Genomic DNA, 21,512 nt, shown 5'->3' with positions numbered 1-21,512 from the left:
ATGCAAGTGAATTTACAAATCAAAAGATGATAGAACCAATGATTTTGTATATAAGCGTGCACCCAAGCATTTCATTGTTACATATGAATGGTGTACAGAAGGAGTCAGCACCTGTATTCTAATAGGATATTGCAATTTGGCTAGCACAACACATACGTGCATCAAACTGCCTGCCTGTTAAAGCGCACCCCTGTCATTTTTGCATGGCAGGTGCATGTTAATGCGGATAACATTTACACAATAGAGCCTCTTCTATGTTATACACGCGGAGAATTGAATATCTGTATTCATTCATTCACTGTGCTTTTAGGAGATGCGTAATGGTATTTTCTCCCGCAAGGTGAGGCTCATCTTAAAAGTGGTTGTCGCCATATTGTGTACAAGAAGAAATGGATATTTGGACAGCAATAATCATAATGGCCACAATTACTGAATAATAATTCACCAGATCCAGGGTAGTCAATGTCAGATGTCTTTACCCCATCATTGGCTACCTTTCACCTTTTTTTATGATAAACACCCCTGTGATGGTCAGCCAGCTTGTAGCCACACATGTAGCACAGAAAGTAAGAAAAGGTTAGACTGTAGCATGGTTCAAGGAATATACAGCTTGTACCTACCCAAATAAAACTGTAACGTCATCTTTAGGATAGGAGGCAGCTGTGTTTAGTTCGCCGTAAACAGCAGTTTAGTAAATTAAATAACAGAGAGCCAGAGGGGAAAAATATTGAAATAATGTGTTGTGTGTTGTACAGTGCTTTAGAGTATTGAAGTCATATATGCTAATTTGCAGCCTGCTTTCTTAACTTCAATGGTAAATGAAACATTATAGCTGTACATAATGTGCCATTATTTGACCTACTTACACTGTGTATGTTTAAATCTAAGAGCCCAATGAAATGAGGCATCTCACATTCAAATTGGACATTTGATCCGTTATGTATGATATGTCTAGTATTTTTGGTGATAAGCATTCTAAATCACTTTAGAGGGCTGTGCTTGATTTATGAAATGGTGTGTTGAATTGCCTGTGACTCTTACACGCTTTCATCTAGATAAGGATAAAGTGCAGAGCAAGTACTCAATGGTTTCATGGAGCAATAGCTTGTCCGCCTTGTCCACCAACACAGACTGCTAGCCTCAAACTTTCAGAAGCTTAGATTGTTTGGCCAGACACAAAGAAATGAATTGTGTAATTAATAGAACCTACCAGCTTTACATGTAGGCAGAGGAAACTGACCCGCAGGTCTCAAGCCAGACCGGAGTGATGTGTTCATTTAGAAAGAACCATATGTTTCATGTTACATTTTATGTAGAGGCCATCGGCAGAATCCGTAGCACTAGTACAATGTGGGGGTATCAGAAATTACCGATTACATAACATTTTACATAAACTGACAATAGACATACTGGTTCAGAAGTAGGAGGATGTTCTGCATCTGCTAGCACACAGTGCTATCCAATGCCCAGCATTGGTAGTGTTGCTCAAAAAGTTAAAGAGTACGTTAATAAGGTCTAAGCTCTAAGAGACAGTCACTACACCAGGCTAAGAGTGGGCTGCATAGACAACTAAGACATATCAAAGACTGAGCTCCAGTCTTTTAGGGTGATGAACCTCTACACTTTATTATTATGTACACAGCTGAGTCTCATTGTGAGAGTCAGAGACAGAAAATAATCAGAAATGTGAAAGTAAACTAAAAAAATCCCATATGCTTCTTTACAGGCATTTTATGTTATATTGAGAGCCAATATTGCAAAATTACTGGAATTTTTGAGCCATATGCTACATGTTACATGTAAGACGTTCTGAAGCAAGATTTTTTTTTAATTCCGATCTCTTAATGCTTTGTATGGTTCGGGTGCATTTCAGTGTTTGCAGTATGAAAACTAATACTTTTTAAGACATTAATGAAGAGTACATCTAATAATTTGAATCACAAGCTTACATAAAATATGTTGTGTGCAACAAACTGTTGTTGTCATGTAAAATAATGTTTTTTATTTTTTATTTTGTAGATACGTTTGCAGGGAAGCCTTTTGGATGGCCCTGGAGCAGGCCAGATGGAAGAGGAAAGAACCAACCATAATGAGGGCAGTAGATTGAGTCCACTTTTAATACATCCAGCACCTGCTTGCCAAACCAAGATCACAAAGCTTCAAAATGGGAGCCTGCCAACTGAGGACACCCATATGCAAGTTAACGGTGACAAATATTTACCAATTAATAGCAGCTACAATGTCCCACACATGAAAGGAAACCAGGAATGTGCCGGTTCTGATCTACTACATGAAAACAGACTGTTTTTTAACCATGTTCAAAATGGCGGGATAAAACGCACGTTTAGTGAACCTTCGCTTTCTGAATCCCATCTATTGAAAAAAGTTAAAGGACATGATATGGTTAATGGAGAAAATCAAGGTGACTTAAGAGATAATAATAATCCACAAAACGTCTCTGATTTCTGTAGTAAAGATGAATCGGCAAGAATATTAGAACAAGAAAATCCAGGGTTTCAGGTTCCCAGCAATCCAAGTAAAGATCATAATTCCCACAACGGAGACATTGTCTTATGTCGCAATGATAAGACAGTGCCAATGTCAAATGGTGCTAATGTTTCTGCCTCTTCCATGGAAACCATTCATAGCGAGCTCCTGGAAAATACACACCCTCAATATTATCATGACAAGGTTTCCATTGCAATGCAGAAGAATACACCTCACATGGATGCCATTAACACTCTAAATGATGCTAGTAATGACTTGTCTCCTCAGACAATTCATTCACCACATACCTCAGGGCAGGTCACTTCCCACCAAACCTTGAACTCGGTGCTGCCTCAAGGGCCAGATGCAATGGCTGTTGAGGCCTCTAATGGTGACAGTTTCAGCGAGCCAGCTGCATTACCTGAAAGCTTTTCACTTAACCTAAACGAACAGGAACAACTTCCAAAGGAGACACCCAAGTATAACTCCCATACGTTATTGGATGGAAACTGTGACTCACGTGATGCGGTGGGGCAGACCTCCGCCCAGAACCAGTCTGTTTCTACCAATACTTCTTTCCCATGTGTGAATAGGAGCTCTGACAATGAGCCTGCTGAGCATGATTCACTGGAAAAAGATCATTTTCATTCATTGCAGTTAAACAAATTAATGTATTCCCAAGAAACAGAACAGTTAAATTCCAATCGGAACCCATATGATGGTTTGATATTTAATCCCACTCCACCCAATGAACCTGCTCAGACACATGATCCAGCAGTCTCCCCGCACTCTGCTACTCCACACGCACATGGCACAAAACATATGTTGCAACCCACCGAGTTGCCCTCTCTGCACTGTTCTTCAGGAAGAGAGGCTGCATCTGAAAACACGGTTCCCAACATGTGTCTGTTTGACAACAGTACAAAGAGGCAAAATCAGTCTATCCTCCAACAAAATAGCAGGGAGAATTGCAACGGAGCAGGGAAAGGCACAGAAGAAAATAGGCAGCAAGCAAATCCCTATTTGAAACAGGACTGGTTAGAACGTGATCCTAATCAATGTAGAAAGAGAGGCTCTTCCCAGAATTCTGATTCAGATTTATTGCATTTGCTTCTAGAGTCCCAGTCACAAAACCAGATGAAGCTAAAGCAGTATACAAGAAAACAGGGTCTAATAAACGAGAGCCCATACAACCCAGACATGCCAAGCGACATGACAACACTGCAGCCAAACAGTCATGATCATCAGCTAAATTTCCAAAAGCACTTAAACGAGGCTAAACAAAATGATTCCCATATACAGTCACATGCACAGAAAAGCAATGATAATCTTTTTAGCTTCAAGGCAGCTTCAGAACCTGAGCAAGTGTTTGATCAAGGTTTAAAACAGCACTTAAACCTGCAGACATCTCGAGCTGAGACTGGACCAGTTCCCCACAATTTGCAGCAGTCACTGCACCAGCAGAATACAAAACAATGTGAAAGCCCACAGCTACATCATAACCAAAATGTTCAACAGAGGCATCAGCAAGAATTGCAATTGCAACATGCCCACCATCACTCACTGTACGGTAGCATCCAAACTAAGGAGAGCACTCATAACTCAATAAAACATGAAGAAAACTCTATGGTTCTGAATCAGTACCAGAATTCTCTACAGTACCAGCTGTCAGCCCAAGAACTGGAGATGGATCCAAGGAAACATTCAAGTAACACAGATTCCACTTTCTGTCAAAATCAGGAACCCAGCACACATCACACAGAACGTCCTTCTGCAGGCAAAGAGCTGTATGCTCCTGAGAAGATGGAGTCTGGTAAATGTTATGCACAAGGGGTAACAGGTGCGTTGCAGCACATGAAATATTATCAGAATAATAGTTCTCAGCAGCGAGACACACACAGTTATCAAGCTACAAAAAACAGAGTCCCCATCCCTCAACATTCACATCAACAAACCCAAGAGAACAGTAGACTGAGCCAAGATGTATATGTTCCCCAGAGCACATCAAACCAAAAGAGATACCTGCTACAAAGCCAACCTACTACTCCATTTTCACAGGATCAAACAGGATATAATTTAGATTTTGCAAACCAAGTAGATTGTATTCCAAAACATGCTGCCCTTAGACATCACCTACTTCAGCGACGGGAGCAACAAAGGCATGAAAGCTCCCTTGGGCTTAAAACTGCTAAAATGGAGAGCAGCTCCCACTGTATGCGTACACCCATGGAGAACAAAACAGGCAAAAAAACAATCAAACAAGAGAGTCAGCATTTTGGCACAGAGAACATGCAACAAAAGAGTATCATCGAAACAATGGAACAGCAAATGAAACAGTATACTGGGAAATCATTGTTTCATCATCATGTGTCCACCATCAGATCACCCAAGCACGTGAAGGTGGAGTCCTCAGGTCCTGTTACAATCTTAAGTACACACACCGGTTCATCAACGTTTGATCATCACAGTGTTCATCCTCAAGAAAGAACACCAACCAAGAGGGCAGCGGGATCTGCCCTGAATCATTTTTTAGAATCACCTTCTAAGCTTCTGAGCACCCCAGTGAAAAATTTTTTGGAGACGACCCCTGTAAAAACACAATATGATTTCCCGTCATGCAGTTGTGTGGGTAAGTGGCAAAAACGAATTTAAGAAATAGTTGTGGTATAATTGTAGCTTCATTTTTAAGAGAATGTTAGACCTAGCCGTGTCATTCACTGAGGTATCAAAACAAATAAATATCACTATTTGATTTTAGACAGTTCCAAGATTACAAGCCCTATGTAGTGCAGCATATGTTGGATTATTGTAAAGAAGAATACATTGGGACTAGCCTAATTATATGGAATCCAGCACTTTCATATTACATTGACCTAGAATCCATGTTGTCTTTCTTTGATAAAAGACTTTTTCCACACATTGAAGTACAGTGTCTCAGCAATCTTTAGGCACAGAGATGTTGAATGTAATGATTTACATGTAGTGTAAAAATAGAAGGCAAACTAACGGAAATGTTTGAAATCCTCTTGATTTGAACAGAACAAATCATTGAGAAGGACGAAGGACCCTATTATACACATCTTGGGGCTGGACCTAATGTGGCAGCTATCAGAGAAATGATGGAAGAAAGGTAAATGGCATTTTTTTAAGTAAAGTATATTTCCCAGGAAAGTGTATCCTATGGGCCAGTTGAAAGAGGCGATCTATCAGAGTTAAAGGAGAACATCTACCATTTTCTTTTTATTACTGTTATCTGATTAAAAAAAAGTATGCAAAATACTGTGGATAATATAGTTATTTTTTTAAAAAGTTCTAATTTTCATTATTTAGTGTTTTTTAGATAGCGGCATATTAGCCATTTTTATGTGCTCTAGCTATGTTATCTTAGCTCGATCTATTAGACAAAGAGCATGATCTCATCTTACTGCCTGTGATAAACAATAGAACAGCTCATGTTTAATCACCCAGCGGAGCATTCTGCCTAATGAGTATGTATAGGAAGGAACTACCTACCACTGCCATAAAGAATCAGCTCAGTGTGGTGATTGTGCAGAAAAAGTCACCTAATGTTTGCAACAGGGTTGATGTTCCTGGAGGAAGAAGCCAAATGGCAAATAATTTAGTTAAACTGGAAAAATGGACAGAGCTGTGGCAACTGGCATTTAATGCGCATAAATGCAACTTAATGCATCTAGGGCATAAAAACCCAAGGGCAGAGTATAGAATATTTGATACTGTCCTAACCTCAACGTGCGAGGAAAGGGATTTAGGGGTAATTATTTCAGAGGTAGGTAGACAATGCAGTAGAGCAGCAGGTAATGCTAGCAGAATGCTTGGTTGTATAGGGAGAGGTATTAGCAGTAGGAAGAGGGAAGTGCTCATGCCGCTGTACAGATCACTGGTGAGACCTCACTTGAAGTATTGTGTACAGTACTGGAGACCGTGTCTCCAGAAGGATATAGATATGTTGGAGAAAGTTCAGAGAAGGGCTACTAAAATGGTTCATGGATGACAGGATAAAACTTACCAGGAAAGGTTAAAAGGATCTTAACATATATAGCCTGGATGAAAAGGAATCAACACTATAAATGAGGAGAGTATAGTTAAAAGAAGCAAACTACCACAACAAGAGGACATAGTCTTAAATTGGAGGAGCAAATGTGTAAAAGTGGGTCTGCAGGTAAATGCAGATTATTAGGCTATCAGGAGATCAAACTGGATTTTGCCAATGCTTGATTACTTCCATTACTGTGTATGCACCACCAAATGTTATGCTTAAGTTGAAAATATTTATTTCCATGGAAGTTCCCTGTCTTTTGTCCTAGTGAGAAAGTAAGCAATCTCTGGTTGGGTCTACTACCTGCATTTACAGTGGGCTATGCTGGTTTTATTTCATTCTTATACTAACCACACTGTTCATGGAGATGTGTCATGATGTCCATTATTTATTGGGCTGGTTATTGTAGATTTATGTCTATTGAAATCCAAGGGGATCATTCTCAGGTCACCCCTGCTCTAAATACAGCATCTGCCGACATTAAATAAGGAGAATTGGTTAATCAAAGAGCATTATTACTTTGGGGTTTGGGACCAGAAAGTAGCCCCTTTCCCCATTAATTAACTGTTTCGTTTTTAGCAACCTTCATTCATTTCCCCAATGGTGGTGATGGAAAGCACTGAAACTCCTGTAGAAAATACAAATATAGATTATAGTAGACATAAGGCCGAAAAACAGCAAATCCAAACTTCTTCAGGCGTCACATTGCATAATTTTTGGTTAGAATCACACACATTTAGAAGCAGCAGGTAGGGTGTTCTGAGATCTGCATAAGATACCCCAACGCATGCAAGGTGCTGCAGAATTGTTGGGTGTTTTAATGTATTTATGTTCATATTTGTTTTGTAGGTTCGGTGAAAAAGGGAAAGCTATTAGAATTGAAAAAGTGGTTTATACGGGCAAAGAAGGCAAGAGTTCTCAGGGATGCCCAATTGCAAAATGGGTAAGTGAAGGAATCGTCAACAAAAAATGCTTTGTTTTATTCATAAATTTTTACATGTAATAAAGTTCCCCTTTGTTCTCTGAAAAGAAGTGTTTAAGATGTTGGGACATAAACATGGCTGAAAATCCAGCCTGTAATGTTTACTGAATGAGTCCTTCAAGCTTTTGGAATGTTCTAAAACAATAGCTACCAAGCCACTTGAATTTTAGCTGTGTCCCTATTTTGCACCGGCTTGCTCAGTGATGCATCGTGAGCATGTGAATCTTAAAATGGGTTAAGAAAGTAATGTCTTTTAGCTCCAACCATTGCCAGAATGCAAGAGGAGCCAGGTTGTCACATTTAAAATATAATTTACTTTGATGAAATATACCTAAAATGCTTACATTTTATATCTACGTTGAAGTAATGAGATTGCTAACAAATGCCTATGCATTAAGATGTATTTAGCTGAGGTTTGCATACTGGGCTAGTAAGTGGGCTATGCATGATGGAATATGTCTACCAACATGTTTTTGGTAAATGTTTTAGATAATTTATCAAACAATTATTTTTGTATATTTTGCAAATAAAAAATGGTAAGCAAAAAGACAGTATCACCTGACACTGGTTATTTGGGGTATTTTTTGTATTATAAATAAAGATTCTTACAGTTTAGGTATGTATTTTTTAATAATGGAATCTCTTAAATAGCCAACCATACTCTATCTAGATAACAACATAAAAAAAGTGTGTTTTTGACTTAATATACTTAATAATCCACATTACAGCAGAAGTTATTTTGCTGCTGGATATACCTACATATTTTGTTTTTTTTTTTAGTACACATTTTTACACCATGATTCTAGTTTATAAATTATTATTTATACACAATTGCTCTTAAGGAGTCAGTTTTATCTGTGCGTCCAACATCGCAAAGACAGAGTCTTAAAAGAACTGACCTATTTTATGTAATAGCCATAAATGACGTGCAATATATAACCCATGTCTACAGATGGTAGAGTCTAAATATGAAATTTAAGTAAACTGAAATATATGGTCATCTAAACATATTACAAAAACACCTGACTACATATCAGAAGACACGGGGATGTATTCACTAAACTGAGTGTGCAGGAGAGTCGAGTATTTGATTTCTCATTCTGGAGCAACCCTAATAATAGCTTAGCTTATCCTACATTATAGATAATAAAAATACGTCACAACAGTCCTAAATTGGGACAAATTTCATTATCTGTTAGATTTTGTGGTACATAACCTGGTGGCAGGTGGTATCTTTTATATATATATATTTTTAAGCTGAATAACCAGCAAGCGAATTTCAGCCTTGTTTATTCTTCTGGAAAGGTTTTAGATAAATGCACCTGTAGAGCGTGTCTTGCTATCTCCATTTACCCAGCTGTGTGTGCATAGAACTCACATGTTAATAAATTAAGATTTCCAGACACTCCATGGAATCATTCAACTGAACTGCAGTTTCTTTTTATTTGGATTGTATTTAGATTGTCTACAGCCATTTGTAAACTCTGATTTTATTGTATTATTTAATTGAATACCTCTGAATAATATATAGCCCTGCCAATTAACATTTTGGTAACTACAAGGCACAGTTTCTGTCACAAAAATGTAACATAAGATGATCTGATTGACCTTTTTTCCGGATTCGTTATCTCTGAAGTTATCTCAGACACATTTTCAGCACGGTTTTGTGGGATGTTTTTTACATTATGATTACCGCATTTTATTTTGTACTGTGACCTCACCTTGACTGCATGTGCCTTTCTTGGTATGTTGACAGGTTATTCGTCGGAGTGGAACTGACGAGAAGCTGCTGTGCTTGGTGAGAGAACGGGCTGGTCACTCCTGCGAGACGGCTGTGATTATTATTCTTATACTGGTGTGGGAAGGAGTTTCTTTGTCATTAGCCGACAGGTTATACAGTGAGCTCACCGAAACACTTCGGAAATATGGAACCTTAACAAACAGACGTTGTGCGCGTAACGAAGAGTAAGTTCTGCCATTTAATGGGGCTAAAGGCAAAGCTTCGTATTCTATTCCGCTATGCATCCCCCCCTCCTCTGTGGACGTGTGATTAGACAGTAACACATCTGTTTTTATGTTTCATACTCACGCTTGTACAGTGTCTCAACCGTTTTAGTGGAAGTACTAACTTTACTGGGTGATAGATAAGTCAAAGGGTTAAACAGTTAACTGTAATTCTCAGGGGACAAAATAAATCCAGTGGCAACATGGATTTGTCAAGTGGTCTTATCAGTTGTGTTATCAAGAACTTTGAAGATAAGACTCTTTAAGATCCCAGTATTTTACTATCTTAAAGATTAAACATACTTTAAAAATGAGTTAAACAGATAGTATGCAATGGTGTGGTAACTAAAATGGTATCACCTCACTACCCACTAGAACTGTGCAAATGGGCCAAAAACAATTCGGACACATTTTTTGGCCCATTTGCTTTCGGGCAACGAATTACACTCCCTGCCCGTTTGGTTCGGCCAAAGATTTGGGAGCATTTTTAATGCCCACATTCCCTCTCACTGACACTCTCACACTCTCTGAATGGTTCCCTACCTTCTCTGCCAACGTCTTTTGCTTCTATATCCTTTTCTTTATCTTCTGTTTCATCTGCATCTCCGCAGCATAACCTGGTGGGAATTTCCCGCCAAAATGACTTTCAGTCACGTCCATTCTTCGGTCCTCCAATTTTACATATTTTGTAATATGTTTAGGTGACCCATCTGTACACATGGTTTCTATATTGCACTTGATTTATTACTATTTCATAAAATAGGTCATTTATTTTAAGACTCTGTCCTATCAGACATATAGATAAAACAAGAGAAATTGTGTGTAAATAAAAAAAAAAAAGTCAGGGTATAGTTCATAAACTGGCATCATATTGTAAAAATGTGGGCACACTTAAAAATAAAATGCTATGTTCTCCCACTTTCTTTTTAGGCGCACTTGTGCATGCCAGGGGCTGGACCCCGAAACCTGTGGTGCCTCTTTTTCTTTTGGGTGCTCATGGAGTATGTATTACAATGGGTGCAAGTTTGCCAGAAGCAAAATTCCACGAAAATTTAAACTTCTCGGTGATGATCCAAAAGAGGTTGGTGTTGATTTTTCATGACATACAAACTAACAGCAGGTAATTGTTAGCTATGATTCATTTGGCATTAAAGCTTGGCAGATGTGATCGATTGCAAAAGCTGAATGCATGACCCATGTTCCACGAGTAGTTCTGTATGTTGTTTGAAAAAAGGGCTGTGTTCCCAGATCTTCAGTTTTAAATATGATCAGGGCTCGTTCAAGTGACTGGAAACATTGCAAGGATCTGTTAATTTTAGTCCTGGCCTTGTCCCTCCACGTGAACATGTTTCCATTTATAGTCTGGATTGAGAATTTTGCATGACTCATTCTGTTACTGTTTCTTCTGTGGTCACCTAGTTACGTCACACGATGTCTGAAAACTAATCAGAAACATTACCTTGCATTTTTTCTGGCCTGTGTATTTCCAACTTCGTAGACCGACCTACAATACCGTAGCTTATGTCTCCCACTGCTTCACTCTTTAACAGGAATTAGGCATATGATGGGGTGATTTGAATCCTACGTACTACCACTATCACCTTACGTATTGTACATAAGCAATTGTCCACTTAGTTACCAAATTAACCAAATTGAATTTATAATTGGGTTCAATTTCACTTCCACACATTACTAGCCCTGTTTAATCTAAACATCAATTAAATAGAACCTGTCTTGCAAAATGAAGTAAACCAAAAGATCTCAAAAAGCAGCACACGATGCCGCAATCTAAAGAAATTCAAAAACAGAAACAAAGTCGTTGACATCTATCTGCCTGACAGGGGTTACAAAGCCATTTTTAAGGCTTTGGGACTCCAGCAAGTGACAGAGCTATTATCTACAAATGGAGAAAACTTGAAACAGCGGTGAACCTTACCAGGAGCAGCCAACATACCAAAATTGATTAGCGCTTTAACTTAAATAAATAAAATGTTAGTTGGATCATCTGAAACATTAAAATGTGACGGGAAGGGGGCAAACACTTTTTCACAGCACTATATTAGGGCTGCAACAACTAATCGATAATAATCGTTGCCAACCAATTTCATTATCAATTAGTTGAATTGATTTTATTGAAGATAAGATGAGGTTTTTTTCAAATGCTCTGAAAAATACCCCTCATTTTATAATCCGACCTCAAATAGAGTGGCATATCTGGGGTATAAGGCATATCAGGGGGCACAGTGGCATATCTGGGGTATAAGGCATATCATGGGGTATAAGGCATATCAGAGGGCAAAGTGGCATATCAGGGGGTATAAGGCATATCACAGGGCACAATGGCATATAGGGGGATATAAGGCATACAGGGGGTATAAAACATATCTGGGAGGCAGAGTGGTAAGCCTGGGCTCAGATGTGCAGGTTGGGAAATAAAAACAAGAAATGCATTTTTCTCAATCAAAGTCTTTGTATTCTGCTGTTTGATTTTAAAAATCCAGTTTGTTCATTAAATTATTTTAAATAAATGAGAAATTTACGTTTTTTATCCGATTAATCGGCCGACTAATCGATTATGAAAATAATCTTTAGTTGCAGCCCTACACTATATAACAGCTAATGGGAACATATTTGAGGGGGGGTTCCATTATTTGTATGTCGGACAGGCTTGCTTTTCATGGCTTGCTTTTCAATGTGTACATACTCGTTACCTTAGCTAAAAAAAGTGTTTTAGGTGTTTAGCATAAGAAGACTTCTTAGCAACTTAACACATCGATTATTCCTTGTAAATAATGCAGCATATTAATCTGCCCAAAAATCACAATTTATTATTAGAGATTGTGTAGACCTGTATAATAAAAATCAGATCAAAATAAAACTGTGATTGTAGTGTCCTCTACTGCTTGCCATTTGTATCTGCCTGAATAACAAAAGAATAATTTTACAACAAATCAAAAAGTGGTCCACGTAAAGGCAGCTGATTGGTAGAGAGTGCAAGAAAGCGTACAAATAAACAAAGATTTCTTGTTATCAATGGTCCAGTTTTTGGGGGCAATAAATGCCTGAATATAGCCCGCAGGTTGTTAAATAATTTATGTATAGGAATTATGTTTTTGTTAGCACATTTACATTGTCTAGCGACCTCATTGTGGAGTATTTGGAACTCCTGGACTGCAAAATGTTAATTTGATCACATTTTCTTTTATATTACCAAAGGAAGAGAAGCTGGAAGCCAATCTGCAGCACTTGTCAACCTTGATGGCTCCAATCTACAAGAAACTCGCACCTGATGCCTACCATAATCAGGTGAGTTTGCCAACATGGTCCTTCTTGTGGAAGAGGAACTTACTTGGGTCAATCACTTCCTCCAAGTCTCATAATGAGTTTTGACAAGTTGTTCAAGTCTTGGGAAATGCACAGCAGCCAAACGTTTCACTAAACAGCCAAGGTGCTATTGAATTCAGCGTGAGCTCAGTGGACGTTACTGGATACTGTGTGCTGTGCATATTTTTTTGAATAAATTCAATTATTTGGGAGTTGTCAACTTATCCATGTTCCATGTTTCATTCATGCACCTGGAAGTAACCATGATATCAGATGTTTTCAGAATGTAAAAGTATGCTTATTAGTATGTGACGTACAACATTAATGGCATTTATTATTTTCCTACTGTATAGATCGAGCATGAACACAGAGCTCCCGACTGCCGTCTTGGTACGAAGGAAGGTCGCCCTTTCTCGGGAGTCACTGCCTGCCTAGATTTTTGCGCACATTCCCACAGAGATTTGCACAATATGCAGAATGGCAGCACACTGGTCAGTATCTGTGTTCTGAATAACTATATTTTAACTCATTGAGTAGCGGCAGAGACAGTGAAATGAAAACCAATCTATTGTTATTAGGAAAGTCTACCCATTTACTAACCAATAACAATGCATCTTTTTAATATAATAATCACATCAGTGCAGAGTGGTCCTATGATTCACGCACTAATTGGCTGCCAGAAGCAGCCAATCAGCTGCAGGGAAGTTCTCCCATTGAAATGAATGGGAAACCTTTCCTTGAATCCAACCCTAGCCAAGCCAGTGTGGACGCTGATTTGCTGAGATGTGTTCAGCTTAATTGCATGGTTAATAATAGTAGGTGAGGTTTACTGTTTGCTATACATCCTTTTTATCACAATCTTGTCTTGATGATAATATTAAGAATAAAACATTTATCTAATTAAACATAATTATTATGTTTATTTTTTCTACCTAGGTTTGCACTTTAACCAGAGAAGACAATCGTAATATCGACAAAGTGCCACAAGATGAGCAACTGCATGTCTTACCTCTATACAAGGTCTCTGATGTGGATGAATTTGGAAGTAGGACAGCTCAAGAGGAAAAGAAAAGGACCGGTGCTATCCAGGTTCTGTCTCACTTCCGCAGACAAGTAAGGATGCTGGCAGAACCGGTGAAGACGTGTCGCCAAAAAAAGTTAGAAGCCAAAAAAGCTGCAGCAGAAAAACTGTCTGCTGCTTTGGAAAATGGCACAGGCAAGCATGAAAAGGAGAAACCATCACGCTACAAGAATGCGCAGCAGGAATCGGCCACCCATGAGAAACAGCTGGCAGGTAAATTTTGATGACATATGGTCACCAGTTAGTTTGAGAAAGGGAAATGGTAAAAACATGTTTTAAACAACCCACAGTAGGTTTGGGAGATTTCTGTTTTGTTGGACAACTTATTTTTTGTTTTGGTGCATGTGTTAACAGAATGAGTGTTACCTTTCAGTAAGGCCACCAATAGTTCATTTTAGTGACCTCATTGATATGCAGACGGAGACTTCAAAACAGTAAGGTGCAAGTCATCCTATAACTGCTATTGGCAATTTGTCACAATGAGCATGCCAGTGAGGATTAACTTAAATCCCAGTGAAAAGGAACATACCCTTCCTTCAAGGAGCATGCATAGTGTTTTCATGAAAAAAGAAAGCATGACGATTACATAGCTATACCAACCCCTTTGCAGCGAGAGCCCTATTACCAGTGATGTACGCGGTATGCCATGAGTGACAGTGCCAGTTGCACTCAGGATTTCAGAGAGAGGGCTCTCCGCTGGCAGATTGTCTAATAGTGCTGGTGTCCCTGATGAACTGCCTCTGGCTGGTTACACATGCTGCTTACTGTATAATTTCATGTAAAAGATCTCTAGCGATGTCACACTGCCCTATGATTTAAAAAAAAAAAAAACATTTTAAACATAAAATAATAATAAAAAGCAATACGATTATACAGAAATTCAAAAAATAAAATGAGTTGAAAATATGTGTATCCTTTCCAGCAGAAATCTAAAATAAAAAAAACTTTGTTGTCTACCAGGCCAACAGTATTAAAAAATGAATAGGATTCAATTTTTGCCTCATTTTTTATTATTCATTACTAATTACTAAGTATTATGTTATATGGTTTTGAGCAAAAAATACTTAACCTGGAAAAATTGCACTAAATGAGAACACAAAAAAAGGCTGTGTTCTTGTAGGTGCAAAATAACACTTACGGGGTTAAAAGACCTACTGAGAAGAACTATAATTTATATTATTCAAGGTGCTCATTGGGAATGATTGCAGGTTTTATAATGGTGCAAAAAATGTCTGTTTTATTCATAGATTGTTGTGAAGTGCACAGTGGGTAAGTCCTTGATAACTGCACAAATAATTATGGGGCTGCACAATATTTTTCACGAACATGACAGTTGTTAAGGTCACAGATCACTTTGGTGACAGCCATTTGGATATTTGTTTTTTTGGCACAGTGCTGCATTCACATTTATTGTCCAGAATATATTCCTAATATTGGACAGTGTCTCGAAAATATGCACAACGTATATTGATATACATACCTACCTCACCTGGTAATTGCTTATTCCTGTTTAAGGTGGTGTTCCCCCATGCTAATATAATCTTATTGATAATAATAATAATGTGTCATTTTAGTCTTTACTAAAGTTGTTATAAAGGTTTTAAAGCACACCAGGAAAAATAAGAAGTATTTTCGGCTGTTGTAGCAACATGTCAGAGCATTCTCATTGTGGCTCATGACTGACCCGGAAAAATATGCCATTGGAAATGTTAATGGGCAGTGCCTCAAACGATGATATAATTATTTATGGACTTTGGAGATTCAGAAGTAACAATGATTGCAGGCCTAGTGCTGAATGCGGTTATAAGTACTATATTCATTGGAGGAAATGGAACACCACATTACTTACTAATTTAATTTTCTGAAGGAGCCCGTTATTGATGCAAAGGTCCCGTTCTTCCAGTAATGTAGTCCTGGCAGTTGCCTTAACTGAGGTAAGACCAAAAGGCATAATATTTTAGTACTTTAGCCTTCAAAGTGAAGGGTAATTGCAAATATAGAAGACCTACAACTATAGCGTCTCAAGGATATGTACATGAATAGAAATGAAGTGAAAATGGGTTCAAGGAGTACCAGGTGGGGTATGTTTTATCATAGTGGTTTATTAGGATATACATTTTTCTTATGTTATAAGTATGTTTTCCAGTAAAGTATAAAAAGCTTTAATGGTGTTCTCCTTGTTTTGTTTTTATTTCCAGATATTTTACGGATTTCAGGACCTGGTGTGAACCATGGCTCCGTTACTAATGTTAATCATACCCACCCCATACGTTCTTACCCGGCATCAGATCAAACAAATCCTTATGCAAGAATTCAAAATCTGCCTGACCCATATCAGAATGCAGCATCTCCATATCCTGGATCTAACTTTGCAGATGTTTTCCATGCCCCCTCCAACTGTGCCTCTAACCTTATGAATCCCTACCAAGGATCCTTAACTCAAGGTAAACCATGCCCCCCTTATCCATGTAATGGAAATGCTCCCTTAGACAACCGCTCATCATATATCAGCCCATATTCTCCACACCCACCATCTATGGATTTCTGTAAATTTAAGAACCAAGACCCTATGACTAAATTAAATTTGCCTCCAGTCCATTCATTATACCAGCAGAGGTTTGCAAACAGCCAAACGTATGGCCACAAGTACTTGAATTACGGAAATGAAAGCATGCAGGTTGGTGATTTTAGTGGCTATAATCATAAACCAAATTCTCACCATATGGGGTCTTACAACCCCTACCCTTTGCATTCAGCAGATAATCACTTAATGGATGGTGCCTATAAATCCAAATCTGGCCTAACTAATCCAGATTACTCATCTATGAACAAAAATGGCGAGTATCCTCTTCCACACTCCTATCGTGCTCATGAGTCTTCAAGTACTTTAGGTGGCAGAGCAGGCTCTCTGCATCCTCATGGTAAAAACAGTGAAATACACTCACATGTATCCAACGGGATATCTGAAATGCTTCCAGGTCTTAACCATGACAGGACTACTGTTGGAGGCCTCAGCAGAACTAATGGTGCTAACGTTCAAGAAAAGATGACACAGGCCTCAGCTCCAGTACCAGAGGAGAACGAGGAAGTTTGGTCAGACAGTGAGCAAAGTTTTCTCGATCCTGACATAGGAGGTGTAGCAGTGGCCCCAACTCATGGTTCAATCCTAATCGAATGTGCAAAGCGTGAGCTTCATGCGACAACACCATTGAAAAATCCCAATAGGAATCACCCTACCAGAATATCCCTTGTTTTCTACCAACACAAAAGCATGAATGAGCCGAAACATGGGCTGGCGTTATGGGAGGCAAAGATGGCAGGTAAGGCCAGAGAAAAGGAAGAAGAGTGTGAAAAATACGGCCCAGACTATGTGGCTCCAAAATCTAACAACAAGAAAGCAAAGCGAGAGCCCATTGAGCTGGCACAAGAAACTGCAGAACCAACCTATCTTCGTTTCATCAAATCCCTCACGCAGAGAACAATGTCAATAACCACAGATTCTCTCGTTGCTACATCCCCCTACGCCTTAACACGGGTTACAGGACCTTACAACAGATACATGTAGTCTGCTGGTTTACCTCATTTACATCAGAGCGGTGCAGCATTTTCTTACAGGGCTTGGCAATGTGGTTGTGTGGATCATTCACAGTGTGAGAAAGAGGTGAAAGCATTTGCCTAATTTACCAGCAAAGCAAGAGGTGTCTTTACTATCATTTTTTTAATTCTTTCTGACTTACAAATGGTTGCAGAACATGATGAGGAAGAAGATCTAATCATCCTATGCAAAGGTGTTCAAATGATACGAGACAGGTTTTACTGGATGAAATATAAAAGTATTTTTTGTATCCTCCTTGTACCAGTATACATCTGTGACCACTTTTATAGAAAAAAAACAAAAACAAATAATGTCTAGCTAGGAGCCAGAGCTGAACTTACTGTAGTGTTTTGACATCAGGAATCTTAAAAATACCATCTGGTGCTGAATTCCTAATGTGCTAAATAATACTGGAATTGTAATGTATGTGGTTTAATATTGACCTCCAATGTATTTAAGTAGCTTTTATGCACAGATCATTGTAGAGAGAAAAACAAAACATTTAAATTACACTGAAAATGTTTGGACATTCTTTTAAAGATTGGTGCTATCAAGTGTGTCCTTATAAATCTAAATTATTTTATGCCTTGAATTACACAAATAATTTTAATCAGTGTACATGAATTCAAAGATTTTTTTTTAAAAAAAAAATATTAAAAAAAGCTCTTCTCGTTTTTAAATGACAATTTATAAATGCTTGTTTTGTATCCATTCTGTTCTATTTACATGGTTTCCCTTTCACCATAAAGATAAGTGTTCATGCCAATAGCTGAAAAGAGAGGATGACATTGAACCAACCTGCCCTCCTATTTATATGTACATATGTGTTTGTATGTGTATAGACATGCACAAAATATCACACAATAAAAAAAAAAAAAACACACGTTAATAGCGTTCAAGCTATATGTTTTAGTCGGAGAAATACCTAATAAATATATTCCTTATTGCTGAGGAATGAAAACAAAAAAAAAAGTCTCTAAAATATTTTCTGATTGTAAAGGAAGGATTGTTACATTTACGAATATGATTCATTTAAGTTATTCTAATATTTTTTTTTAAATGTGAGGCATCTTTCTTACAATTGGCGTTACACTAAGCTTAGTGGGCAATACTTTGTATTATTTTGTAGGCCCTCTTTGTGTGTATACACATATATACACATTTACATATCCATGTGTATATAATAAAAAGTATGGTGAATTATGCCATATAAAGCAACTCCTGAACTACCTGCTAAAAGTAACAGTCCTATCTGTTTATTGTCATTGCTGTTCCTTTTTATAATATTTTAAAATCCCCACATACATATCGTGCGATCATAGAATTATAGATGAAAAGGCAAAGAGTATATTAATAGGTTGGTCCTTTCCACCGTCGTGACATCTATTTGAGGCCAAATGTGAAGGCATCATATGTGGAAGGCTAACCCGTTAAAATCCCCCTTTCCCCTTGATCTATGCATTTGCTTACAGTTCTGGTAGTACAATATTTCCATTCTACTCGCTTGTCCAAAACACTGTCTACGTGACAGCTGATCCTCTAATAAATCCTGTCACAGAAGTAACATGGAGAATTTCTGCAGCTGTTGCCTTGTTGTAACCATGTTTCAACAATGCGCAATAGTTGGTGTGCTTGATTCTTCAAATTGTTACATTCCCATTTGATACATTTAAAAAGGTGCTATTCCTTCTAGACAAAATCCTTCCTTGGGTGCTGTAACTTGCAAAGGAAATATTTATCAAGAAGGTGAATTTGTGGGTTTTAAACCAGTTAATGCCCCCCTACTTGTATCACACGGCTACTCGGGAAAAATACAAGTAGAACAAAAATTGACATTATTAAAAATACCTTTTGGGTCGGCTTTGGGCATACCAAATTTAAAGGGGTATTTTTAAATGCTATATTTCATTATGAAAGTGTCAAAGCGCACATTTTCAAATGCCCCCCCTCTATTTTTATGATAAGGTCTCTATGGTGGAACTTCCTAGTCACAGGGTGGACTCTCACCTTGCGTTCTTTAAACATGGATCTAAAAGCTTGGATTCACACATTTTTGAATCTTTTAACAAACATTTCTCCAAGTGACAGGAGAGGCAGCAATGAATTCTTACATCTTTTCATGTTCTACTCGAGTGAATACCTAACTAAGTTATTGATATTTACACTTCTTTCTGTTGTGTTACTTTGGGCTGTGCTGTTAAACAAATTCATCAAAAATTATTATTTTTTTACTTCCCAAAACTGTCCTGGACCATCATAGTTATATTATAGCATATTAGGTTTTGGTTCTTCATTAGGTGATTATATGGGGAGTTATGTTACTGATGAACAATATACACATTTTGCCGATGTTTAAATGTATGGGTAAAGGTACACCTATCATTAAAATGACACTGTGGTTCTTTGGGAGGATAAGCATCCATTTATATATGTTACTAGACAATAATGGACAATGGAGAAAATTCTATTACTCATATAAAATATAGCTAAAAGATTACTACTTACCTGTAGAGGCTCTCGTCCACTTTTGTGAATGAGAGGTCCATTTATACAGCGAGTCATCTTTATTTTAACTGAGAACTTTAAATGGTGTTTTTTTTTATTTTCCATGGTAGAGCAACCATTTCTGTTGTTGCATAGTGTGATAGAGCAATTCTAATTAAACCAGGAATTGTCTTGAGCAGTGATCGCTGAGTTGATAAACATCTTTGACTGTGTATCATGGAAAAAGAGATTGTTTTATGTATTTTTTTTTTTACTTTTTTCAGCACAAATTGTCTACCAAAGCTTTTCTTTTAAGTAATTTATACATGGTGATACAGTTTACATACAAAGAAAATACATTTTTACACGTAGTAGTTGTGTTCAACTCTTGGCTTGGGGCTACACATAGAAAAGTGGACGTTGGAGTTTCTTGATTGATAGCAAATGCCTTAACGCTGTCACTGTTCAAAGGTCCAGACAGACTATAGCAGAACAATTTGCTAACACGATATGACTTAGTTGCACTTTTCATTTTGATTTTACATTGATGTACGAGAAACTTCCCAAATGTTTTCTCGACAAACAGTTCAAGTAAATGTCTAGGCCGCCAGGCCTATGGAACTACCTAAAAATTAAAAATATAAAAATTATAATGATTAAAAAAAAATATTGTTTATACCTAAATTTCCAAGATGATTTTTTTTCCATGGTAAATTCCCTTTAGTTGCACTATTTTAAGTAAACAAGATGCATTTGATGCTTCTACAACAATCATATTGGACTATAGATTAATACTAAAAAGTATTTAAAAAATTAGTAATTACGGTATTTCCAACAGAAGGCTTGCAACAAAGTACTGCCTTGAAAGGCTTATGTTTAGCCTCTAAAATAAAAATCCATGCATTCTAGTCGTTCTTTTCTAGGTTTTGGCCAACAAGTATTTGAGTCATAATAGTACTTTGGCAACACTCTGTCCCGAGATCTATGTTTTTTAAAGATACTTGTTCTGCTTATGGTCTCTGTCCTCAGTCAGTGAAGAGTAGCATACAGGGAGTAAATGAAATGTGTGGTGCTCATCTCACAAACTTAAAGCTTGTACCATGTGTGAAGCTATAAAACACATCAGTGCTTGATGCCTGGGGTTCAGTTCTAATGCAGGCAACGTAGGGTCATGTTAAAGCCTCACCTATTTCTTTTTAATATATACATTTTGTAGATGAAAGATGTGGCATAAGCCCTGCGTCTCGAACGCCAACAGCCTAATCTGCACACCTCATCCTCGTTGTGGGAGGACAGAAGAATCAGTGTAGAACTCCACTCGCTAACACGACAAATAAGGCAGCTGTCTTGTTACGTAATTTTAGAATCATGAATTTGTAGAAGAAAAACTAAATAATTTAATTTGTACTTGTATAGTAAACCTATTTTTAAATGGCTTTTGTTTTCTGCAGTACTGTATTTTTTTCCTTTAAGTAACAAAAGAAAATGAAATTGGAGA

The 21,512-nt window shown here is 37.7% G+C and overlaps 1 protein-coding gene across 2 annotated transcripts in view; it reads left to right on the top strand.

Annotated features, from left to right (window-relative positions):
* TET2 (tet methylcytosine dioxygenase 2) overlaps positions 1-18,210 on the top strand; it is a 42,830-nt gene extending 24,620 nt beyond the window's left edge. For both annotated transcript variants that reach the window (XM_053461533.1, XM_053461534.1), the window contains exons 2-10: positions 2,020-5,116; positions 5,527-5,617; positions 7,394-7,487; positions 9,283-9,491; positions 10,461-10,611; positions 12,747-12,836; positions 13,208-13,345; positions 13,791-14,148; positions 16,134-18,210. In XM_053461533.1, the coding sequence (XP_053317508.1) occupies positions 2,020-5,116; positions 5,527-5,617; positions 7,394-7,487; positions 9,283-9,491; positions 10,461-10,611; positions 12,747-12,836; positions 13,208-13,345; positions 13,791-14,148; positions 16,134-17,500 (5,595 nt within the window). In that variant the 3' untranslated portion in view covers positions 17,501-18,210. The remainder of the gene's footprint in view (positions 1-2,019; positions 5,117-5,526; positions 5,618-7,393; positions 7,488-9,282; positions 9,492-10,460; positions 10,612-12,746; positions 12,837-13,207; positions 13,346-13,790; positions 14,149-16,133) is intronic.
* Positions 18,211-21,512: the final 3,302 nt, after the last annotated feature.

Source organism: Spea bombifrons, chromosome 1 (genome assembly GCF_027358695.1).
Source record: "Spea bombifrons isolate aSpeBom1 chromosome 1, aSpeBom1.2.pri, whole genome shotgun sequence".
Lineage (NCBI taxonomy): Eukaryota > Metazoa > Chordata > Amphibia > Anura > Pelobatidae > Spea > Spea bombifrons.
The sequence above is the reverse complement of the archived record's forward strand: the minus strand, read 5'-3'. Positions and strand labels throughout refer to the sequence as shown.